This window comes from Solea solea, chromosome 17, assembly GCF_958295425.1.
Source record: "Solea solea chromosome 17, fSolSol10.1, whole genome shotgun sequence".
In the NCBI taxonomy this organism is placed as follows: Eukaryota; Metazoa; Chordata; class Actinopteri; order Pleuronectiformes; family Soleidae; genus Solea; species Solea solea.
Genome location: NC_081150.1, coordinates 17438853 through 17449742, shown reverse-complemented (window position 1 = coordinate 17449742; position 10890 = coordinate 17438853). Strand labels below are relative to the sequence as shown.

The following is a 10890-nucleotide window of genomic DNA, read 5'->3' as shown; positions in this document are numbered from 1 at the left end:
TATATTATTGACACATTTCCATTATTTTAATATATAGACACTTTTTTACTTATTAAAAGTTCACTTTATTATTATACAGATCTAACAAATTATTGTTTTTTTTTTTACAATTCTGTGTCGATTTTTTTAGCTCGTTTTAAAAGGTTCATGTGCAGCACCTTGAACATCAAGTGCTTTCTAAAAAGGATCTTTAAGTGATGATTTGAGTAAAAGGAAAGAGGCACAGTAAGATACAGAGGTCGATGTTACAAGTTAAAGGAAAGGTAAAGGGTTATATTACTGACGCCAGCTGCCATAAAACACCAACAGCAAGCAATCGAGAAGTGATGTTTGGCAGAAGTGTAATCGCTTTAGTCACCCGGCATCACACATGCAGTGTTAAAACCTCTGGCCTGAGGCGAAACTCTGGTCAAGTCACTCTCAGTTCACTGTAAACACAAACTGATTTATTTCGTATCGATTGTTGCCAGTAAAACCAGCTGTGACGCCGTCGCCCTCATGTGCCACATAACCCAGCAGAGTGAGCAGCTCAAAATATTGACATAAATCTAAAATATGACATTACTAGTCTGTTGTAAATGTAAGTGATCTTGAAGGTCAACACTAACTCGTCCAGTTACAAATCTGGGGTTGAATTAGTGGTTTGGTTTCCTAGAGTCACACCAACACGCCCACTCAACACTAAATATGGCAGTGTGGTTATTGTGTCCACTCAGTTAAAATGTAAACCCAAATTCAGATTCACTGGCCTCTCATGGCTCACTCATTCTCAATTTTCACTTTCACAACAAGACGCAGTCGTCCACATGATTGATGAAATTTCCACTGACTTTGAGTAACTCATTGTCAGGATTTTTATTTTTAGAAAACTGCCTACTCCTCCCCTAAACATCACAATACCTGCAGTAGAGTCAAACATTCAAGTGTTTTGGCAAAATAAATAATGACTGATTTAAAATGTTAAAAATCCTAAGACATCTCTACAAAGGCCTTAAAAATATGCATGTACCATCTAAAATACAAATTAATTGCTATTAAAAGGGCCTTAATTTGATTAAAACTTATTTTATTCTTTAAGAAGTCACTGCTGCATATGAAGAAGCTCACGCAGCTTTAACTTTTGACCGGAGTGACACAAAATGCCAAATAAAATGAAGGTGGTTTTGGATAACAACTTTATTTGTTCCATATTAACAAAAACTCAAATAAAGAATCTGGTCTTGAGGACAAACGACTGGGGCATTATTTCACAGCGGGTGCAGCGGTGGTCAGCAAAGTGGAAAACTCAGTGGGCGGGCTCTGCGAACACAGGACAAGAAAAGATTGAAGACGTTAACCCCATCCTACTCCGTATGGACAAAAGCTGATAAAAAATGTGACAAACATCTATCATCCTCATTTATTTGGATAAATAACGATTAACTGCCATAATGGTATTGAGATTAAAATGTACTTACTGTCCTTTACAGCCTTCTTGCCTGGAATAAAAAAACAAACAAAAACATATTAGTTACAATAATCTAATAAAGTATCTATTCAAACCTGTTAAAATGTGCCACTTAAGACCTTGTTTTTTGGCAGAAACAAGCAAATGTCCCTCAATATTTTAGTGCAAGACTTAATTAAAACTGTGTTATAGTGCCTACTTCTATTAATTCATTTGTTCATTCATTTAACCGTAAACACCAAGTGACAGCACATAATTAAAAAATATCCTCATACATTACACAAGGCCACTTCCTTATGTCGTTCCTCCCACTCTGAAATATTACACGGATGTGGAACTGACCCGACATTTCCATTTGTTGTTGATAGTTTTGACAGTTCCCACGACATTGTTAAGAAAGCAAACTCACTCCATTCACAGATATCTGAAGGAAACAAATTCCAAAACGTGCTGCACAGAAATAGGAAGCCTGACCCCAAGTTACGTCCCAGTTCAAAAATAAGGTCTACACAGTGTAGGATCAAGAAGCAGCAGCAGCAGCGGGCATTATGCGATTTGACAGAATAAGATCCACGACATGCTCATTTTGAAATACGGAGTGTAGCTGCTAGAGCTGTGACGTTCACTAACGAGTCAAATCTTTTGAACGGCTGTTTAAAATGAACGAAGAGAACCGAGTCGTAGTTGCGAACCGGCTTATGACATCTTCTGTATCAACCTGGGGGAGGAGCTGAGTGCACAGTGCACTGACTGAGCGAGTGACTCCAAAACAAAACACTGCTGCCACATTACTGCCACTGACAGACAGAAAGGGAGGAGATAAAGTTGCGAGCGCCGCACTAAAATAACGCTGCCAAAATGAGGAACTGTAGCAAGCAGTTAATTGTAGCCCACATATTTTTTTTAATTTTACCACGCCAAAAATAGCAATCTCACTGTCAAAGCATGGGGATATGGTGCCACCTTATGGAATGTTTACAATGAAAACACAAGCCAAATGAAAATATAATCAATATTTAAGAATAACTTCCACCAATAAAGTATATATTGGTGGGATATGTAAGTTTGAATCATTCTGATCAAAATCTTACCCGTTTGGTTTTAAAAGAAAATTATGAAATATAAGAACGAGCCAGGCTCTTTAAAAAGCTCTAGTGACTCTCTTTTTCAACACGCTGCACAAATTGATAGGCCTTAGACTCTTACCCCCGTAAGAAAGTTTGTAGTAGGCAAAAGTCACAATGCCCAAACCGACCCACACCTCTTGGTACGCCTTAGTGTAGTAGGGGCTCACCCTGGCCCACCAGTTTGCAAACATACGTCCAGACATCTGAGGGAGAAACGCTGAAATATGTAGTTAAAACAATAATACAACCGTAACAAACTGTTTATTTAAACACAGACTTGATTGCAGAGGTAGTAGGTTTTATATACATTTATACTTCCCAGATGAGAGCTTTTAAATACTCACAGATTGCACTGGGAGTATTATTTATGTATGTTAGGCTGCATTAATATAACCTGACCCACAATAAATGTCCTTAATAAACATTGACCCTTAAACTGAGTGAGGTCAAACAAGTAGTGACTTTAACAGTAGCTTTTACTTTCATCACAGGTCACAATTAAACTGTTTACTCCTTTTTTCTGTTACTCAATTATTGGTACAAAATTAAATCGACATTCTATTTGCAACTCTACCTTCCTTGCAGATAAGTTCACCTAGCTGGCTAATGCTACTGCTAACACTACACACTCACATCTGCCCGAGTCATCATCGTTAGCATTAACTGTGTGCAAATGACGAGAACGTTTTTAAAAATCACTCTTTAAAGTTGATATTATAATAGCACTCAAATAACTCGACAGGTTAACTACTTTGACAAACGAACGACTGCTCCTGACTAGCCAGTTAGCATCTCCTAGCTGCATCCACATAAGAGCTCGCTGGTTAACATTAGCGAGAAGCTAAGATACCTAGCTACGCTACAACTGCCAAAGTAGCACACGCAGCCACGGCGAGGAGAGGCTGGAGCTTCGTTCCAGATCGCCGCAGTGACGATGCATCTGTTGCCTTGTTGAGATAACAGTCGGTTCATCAAATATGAGGTAAGAAAACTCTTCTATTACCTTCAGTTTGTCACGCTATGATAGGAAGGTCAAGCCGGCCACTGCTAAACGTCAAAGTCGTGGGAATGAACAGCTTCTTCTTCTACTCTCACGTCTGTGAGCTACTGCAGCCCTGCTCTGTTATGCAGCGCCACCGAAAGGAGACCTACACGACCTACAATTTCAAAAACATGACTTACCATCTCGTGGCTCCACCTTGAGGATTTAATTGTAAACGCTTAACAAGAATTTAATTTAATTAAAACAAAAAAAGCATTTGATAAGATCAAAGGCAGGCGGAATATTCATAATTTTAGTTAATTAAACGGATCTGTTTAAAATTATTGTATTTTTGTATTATTCTATTTACTATTCTTGTGAAAAATAAAATATATAATAAACATTAATCAATAAAAAAAATCTGCACAGCCAGTACAAACTGTCAATAATACAAATGTATAACCAAATGACTAAAGGGCATTATTTTAACATGTATTTGTAGTCTAAACTCATTATTCTAATTTAGAGGAGAATAATATTTTTTATTCATATGTCTTCATGAATACAAATCATATGTGCACATAATGATTGCAGTTATAAAGATAAAAAAAAACCTTCAATGTGAGATGAATGGTTGGTAACTATGTCTCTTCAAAAATATTCAAACATATTTCTCATAAATGAATCTTATCTATTATCAAGATCTCTGCCTACTTTACGTGTTTTGGAAAAAGAAATGCAATATAATAGTATAAATTATCAATTTATAGGTTACATAAAGGCTCAAATCACAAGACATCTCTTTATTATCGAATTCAAAAGACCTGTAACTTTCTAATTTTAAACCCATACAGACAAAATGTGCAAACCTAGTATGAAAAGTAGAAGCAGAACTGAATATTTATTTAGTACAGGGTGACTTGATGCGGCTCATGTGAGTGAAGACAAAAGCAAAGGAATTACAGGCCCATGGAAACCCTGTTAGTCAGGCTCTGTGAACTGGAGTAGTGTTCTTGAGTTCCTCCTGAAGGGAAACTGAAACAGTTTCACACTGATGCATCAAAGTCAAAGTGTCTCCCAGTGTCTTTGTTTCTGCGACATTAAGCAAACAAAGGTAAAAGGAAAGATTTGTTTGTGTCTCCTCAAATGACAACAGCAACAAGAAGTCCTGTTTTTGTAAGCAAAGCTGCAAACCAAAGCAGTTGACGTCAGGATTTGCCAGAATACAAACACTCACTGGTGACTGAGTTTGTGTTAGAGCTCACAGGAGTGATTTTTTATTTATTTATTTTTTTTGGCTGGCAGTGAACATGGGCGGGACCTTGCACTCTTCTTTTGTGTCCTCACACTTTGATAGTCAGGAGACACCTTGTTTCATGTATGAAGCCAGGTCTTTTAAAGGCGCTCTCACACAAGGTCGTGCCATTATGAAAGGACGCAGCTGTGGAGATTTACTGTGCTGGCTGCTCCAGAGTAGCATGTAGCTGTCAGTGGTGACTGACTAGACAACCCTGCCACAGGTATTTTGATCTGTTGTCTACTCCTGTTTAGTTTGCTAGAGGCTCTTTTTTTTCCCATACAGCACATTCATTTCTGCTGCACGAGAGCTTTGTTGGGGTATTTGCATGTGTCTACTTGTATCTGTGTGTGTGGTAATGAAAGGGTGTGGATGGGCGCGTTCTCAAAGTGACTAATGTTTTGGAGACAATTTTCTTTGGACACCACAGTGTTCACTTTCTTGAGCGGCTTCTGATGTTGTCGGTTCACTGACTCGTCTTTCACTGAACCTTCCTGAAGTTCCATCCGGTGCCAGAGTTGGAGAACACATGGCTTCAGGTGGTGCAGAGGAGGAAGATGGAGGCATTCCATTGGACATTGACAACGTGCACATGCTCCTGCAAGGTCAGTCTATTCCTGTAAAGGTGTGTTGTGACATGTCAAGCGCTGGAGGCGGGGGGGGGGGGGGGGGGTAATCACAGTGACGGCAAATTATGTGGGATTAAATGCAAATAAAGCAAGAAAAATTTGTAAAATGCTAAGGGGAAATAGGAGGCCATATTTAAAAATAGCACCTTTGAGGCATGGTTTTTGTTTGAAATATGACATTTAAATGTCATTTCACCCCCTCTCTCTCTCACACACACACACACACACGCACACACACACACACAAATGAGCTTTTCAACAATGATCAATGTTTTTGTTGTAGTGAAGCATCCCACTGTCGCATTTACCTGTTACGTCAGGTGAAGTGGGCGGATTCGAAGGATTTCAATGTCCACAGTCTTCCTGGTTTGACAGGCTCTAATACAAACAGAGTCACGCGTGAGTCACAGCAAATCGGAATCCATCAATAGTGAACAGAGTCTGTGTGACTGACTGAAAACATGTTAACTTTCTTTATTTGTCACAGAACATTTTCACGTAATTTAAATGCATATTTTAGCTGTTATGGCAGCACAAACACAGACCTGCCATGTACAACACCTGTGAATGAACAATAAGATAGCAGAAACTAACACTAACACAGATGTCGAAAGGAACGTAGGCAAAACAATTATGAACAAGATCCAACATGTTTTTTTTATGTGTGATACAGTTATTATCTTTACATATCCTGGCAAAAATAACTGTCTACCGGTACTATCCTACAAACAATTTTAATTACAGTAAAGTGTATTCATTTAAGTAGTAATAGTGAGTGATTTGCGATGAAATGAAAAACTATCCACATATTTTCGGGTGATTTATGGCTCAACATACTGTATTTCTTTACATTTTCTGTCATTTTTTTCACTGTCATCACTACAACAAGGTGATGTCGTCATAAGTGTTCATGTTTTGGCTATAGAAGCTTAAAAACGTGGTCATTATTGTGTGTCTCGCTCTGTTTATTCTTGTATTTGTGGCTTTGTGAGTACCAAAAATCATAAAGACCATAGACTCAAACATTTTTGGCTGGTCCTCACAAATGAAATTTAAAGGGCTTTTTTTCAGGGGGCTAGGGAATGCATTATGTCTATAAGTGTCTTCACTATGAATGAAGTGCAAATCTGTGTGTGCGTGTGTGTGTGTATGCCTCAGTATCTATGTCTGTCTGTGTCTTGGAATCCTGTTGCCAAAAATCGCAGCCTTACTTCATCTCGGACAGGAAGCCTTTCACTCCAGTGGGAGAGCAGGAGAGTTTAATGTTTAACGATGTTTTAATGTGGTCTCCTTGGTTACTCTACAATACTGTACGGTTATTTATTAGTTGTCAGTTAGAAGAATGGCAAGTCAGACAGTCTGCTTGTTCTCTGATGATGGTGAGTAGATGATGACTTCTGGGTTTTCTGTGGCTGTTTTTAAACATTTCTAGATTATTTTGGATTTGTACTGCAGTGTGAGGGATTTTCTCTCATTCTGCTCGACCAACTGCATTATTGTAAGTGTACTTTATATGTTACATGTGGTTTAAAACAATGCATTTAATATTAACGTCTTCTCTGTTTATAAAAGATGAGCACATGCACATGGCTTCTGCGAGCAGTGTGTGTGCTGCTCTCGGAGTGCTACACACAAGCCTCCAGATTTTAACAGGAATTATCTCATTTGAATTTCGCCGATACTCAAGACAGTTCTTTATAGATCTTTAATCTGCTTTATATACCCTACTACAGTATAGCATCTATATGATATACAATTTTATAGTTGTTTCTTGAGGCAATGTACACCATCTCTTTACTTAAATACATTTATTTTCATTCTTTGTTGTTTCCCCCAAAACAGTGGAGCAGGAGCAGATTCAGAAAAGAACATTCACCAATTGGATTAATGCTCAACTCGCTAAGGTATGTTTGTTTGTGTGTGACGCTTGGAGTATGAATGATCATAAACCCAGTAACAGATCACAAATTATGTTTTTAAAAGTGAAACCACCCCTGGAGTGGTGGTAACACAAAGTTTGTACTGAATCTTTTCCTATGACAAAGATACTCTGGTATACTGACATGTCAAAAATACATTTTTAAAGTATTATTATTATTTTCTGGAGAATAGAAGAGAGGAGATTTCAGAAATGATGCAGGGAGACACTGAAAAGAAGAGCTGTATGTAGGAAAATGCATTTTCTTTATGAAAATAGTATTTAATAGTATTCACTTAAATTTATTTAAGTTTAAGTGAATTTAAGTGGCCATAATTGTTATTCCATTTTACCAAAGCTAGCCTAAGCTAACCATAACTTGCCTAACCTTACCTGACCTTGCTTAACCTTACCTGACCAAAGCTAGCCTAAGCTAACCTAATTTAGCCAATCATTGTATTTGTTGTCATTTTATTAAAAAAAAAACAAAAAAACTGATGTTATTAAAACTGATTAAAGTGCTGCTAAAGAAAGTGGTTTTTGAGCATTAGCTCTTAGTGTGGTAATTTTCAGACTATGTAACCGTAAAAATGCTGACAAATATAAAATATACACGTCCCAGAACTTTGACAGTGCTGAAGGTGTCATAACGTCACATTGTAAATGATCAGCGGTAAGCTGTCGGAGTATAACTTGCTGACTCACTGGTCAGTGAATGTAGCTGTAAAGAGACTCTGAACCGCTTGTGACATTCGTCCAGAGTATAAATAGAGCTTCATTGGAGCAGCGTGCCCTGTAATCTGAAGCCTGCAGCTACCTCTTCATAACCTCATGTCCATATGACTGTGCTGAAATGCCAAAATCACTCCTCCATGACTTTACATCTGTTACACCAATCTGAGTTCTGTTAACAATCCCCAGCAGACAATGCCAGTGTTCACTGTTGTTACTGCTTAAAACAAAGACACTAGACACTTCTGAATGAATTTCAGACAAATTCAGTTTACGTCTTGGCTAAAACTGCAATTTTGCAGTCTTTTTTTCCAAAGAATACATCGAGGTGATTCCAGAAGCAAAAAAAACATTATTTATATTGTGTGTGTTCAGTGTGGGTCTCATTTCCCCTAAACCTTGTTTTACTAGGTTTTCACTTGGCTTTCCTGAAGTATAAAACATCTTTAACATTACCCTTTAATTACCTTTTCCTGACGACCTGAGGAAGCACTAAACAACTTCCTCTTTTGTATAAAAGGATGCAGAATTCAGGAACTCAGTGTCACTCAGAGTCAATGTTCTTTCTGTGGAAATTATCATTAGTGTGACATTCCAATGGCATGTACCTCCACTGATAAAATCCCTGCTTTATTTTGACATGTTTTATGTGTATATGAATGTAGATTATATAAAAATACAGTGTAAGAAAGTTAATCAGATTAAATTGTGTTGCAGAGATGTCCTCCCTCGTTTGTGTCCGACCTCTTTTCTGACCTCAGAGACGGATCACAGCTGCTTGACCTGCTAGAGGTGATGAGTGGTCAGTGTCTGGTGAGTATGTGTGGTTGTTCAGCACTGATTTGGGACAAGGCCCAAACAACACAAAAACGTGCTAAAATAAATATTATCATCGCAATAAATCAGATTTTGTCTCCACAGAAAAGACAGAGAGGACATGGGGTTTTCCAGCAGAGGACCAACATTGAGACGGCGCTCACTTTCCTCAAGAAAAAATCTGTACGTTCCCACTCACTATAAATCACATAATCTGATTGTGTAGTCCTTATTAATGATAGGTGGGTTTTTTATTGTTGCAGATTAAATTGGTGAACATAAACATCCCAGATATCATAGATGGACGACCGTCCATCATCCTCGGACTTGTCTGGACCATCATTCTCCACTGTCATGTGAGCACCAAATGAAAACCAGCATTTTTTCTGAATAATTCTTAAAGAAAAACATTTTTTTGATAAAAAAAAAAATGTGTTGTTTCAGATTGAAGAGCTGGCCAGCGCTCTGTCCTTCAGCTCTCGTCATTCCTCCCTCGACTCTCTGACCAGCCTGGACTCCTGGACTCCCGGCAGCCCCGTCCCCGCTAGTCCGGTCCCCACAGGGCGGACGTCACCTCTCCACAGGCGCTTCAGAGTGTCAGCCAAGAAGGCTCTGCTCATGTGGGTCAGGGACCAATGCCAAAGGTGAGTTCCTGAACATAACTAGATTCTTTAGAAACACAAGACATGAAACCAACATTTTGTGTCTTCTCGTCTCCAGGGTCGGCAGCTCTGTCAGTGTGAAGGACTTCAAGTCCAGCTGGAGGAGTGGAGAGGCCTTCTTGGTCATCCTGTGTTCTCTCAGACCACAGCTGGTTGACCTCTCTCTGGTCCAGTCCAGAAGCAACCAGGAGAACCTGGAGGAAGCTTTTCACTTGGCCGAAAGGGAGCTTCACATCCCGCCCCTGCTAGAACCTCAGGGTGAGACTGATGATTGTGTACTTGGTGTTTCACAGCAACATTTCTGACTAAGAAGAAGAATTACAACCGACTTTTACCACTTACATTAAAAACACAGAATTAAACACATATTTGACCATATATTTACTTCACAGTCAATATATTTATAATAAATTACTATGTAAGAAGGTTATGACTATAAATTACTCTCTGTTTACTGTTACTTTAGTTATGCCTAAAGTTATATTATGATTGAACAGTATATTCCTGTGTAAATGTCTTTTACTTCACACTAGTAATTCCATACAGTATATTTCTGTGATTTAGCTATATTCTACTGTATAAAAACTGTATTTTATATCTATTCATACATTTCCTGTAATAGCCACACCCATATTCATTTCACAATAAAACACAAAAATAACCTTAAAACAAATGAAAAGTCAGGAAGTCCTACTAGACGTTTTATGAATTTATTTCTACAGCATAATCGAGGAGGTTTTAACAATGTATTGCTGTTAATGCCATGTTTCACTCAAATACTTTTCTTTTACCTCAGATGTTGATGTCAAAGACCCGGATGAGAAGTCCATTATGACATATGTGGCCCAGTTTCTCCAGTACTCCAATGACATGCCTGCGCCTGATGACCATCTGCAGGTGAGCATTCATGTTTATTATGGCATAAACTGTGTCTTCAGAATCAGAAATACTTTGATAATTAGGTGGCGAATTAAGTAATGAATACACACACACTAAACCTTAAATGCAATTCCCATACCGGGAGTTGAATCCAGGCCACCTAGGTGAAAACCAGGAATCCTAACCTGGTGCTCATGGGCACCTCAGCTCTTAAATTGCCCCAGGATTCAAACCAGCTATGAGTTAATTTCCTTCCACTGAACCTTAAAGACAATTCCCATACCGGGAGTTGAACCCGGGCCGCCTGGGTGAAAACCAGGAATCCTAACCGCTAGACCATATGGGACTTCTGTCCATGTTTGCTAGTGTCTGATTGCCATCTTCGAGTGAGCGATCATGTT

At 38.6% G+C, this 10890-nt stretch overlaps 1 protein-coding gene and 1 non-coding gene across 5 annotated transcripts in view; one reads left to right on the top strand and one right to left on the bottom strand.

The window, feature by feature from the left end:
* Positions 1-4826: 4826 nt before the first annotated feature.
* The window catches only part of LOC131443253 (nesprin-2-like), a 97570-nt gene continuing 91506 nt past the window's right edge, over positions 4827-10890 (top strand). For 3 of the 4 annotated variants that reach the window (XM_058612700.1, XM_058612701.1, XM_058612699.1), the window contains exons 1-9: positions 4827-5076; positions 5354-5458; positions 7325-7386; positions 8850-8945; positions 9054-9131; positions 9212-9304; positions 9393-9592; positions 9669-9868; positions 10407-10507. In XM_058612700.1, coding sequence (XP_058468683.1) covers positions 5383-5458; positions 7325-7386; positions 8850-8945; positions 9054-9131; positions 9212-9304; positions 9393-9592; positions 9669-9868; positions 10407-10507 — 906 coding nt within the window. In that variant the 5' untranslated portion in view covers positions 4827-5076; positions 5354-5382. The remainder of the gene's footprint in view (positions 5077-5353; positions 5459-7324; positions 7387-8849; positions 8946-9053; positions 9132-9211; positions 9305-9392; positions 9593-9668; positions 9869-10406; positions 10508-10890) is intronic. The other variant, XM_058612703.1, reaches the window with a different exon arrangement.
* Positions 10764-10835, bottom strand: trnae-uuc (transfer RNA glutamic acid (anticodon UUC)). The gene has a single exon. It is a non-coding gene; the product is annotated as a tRNA-Glu (tRNA).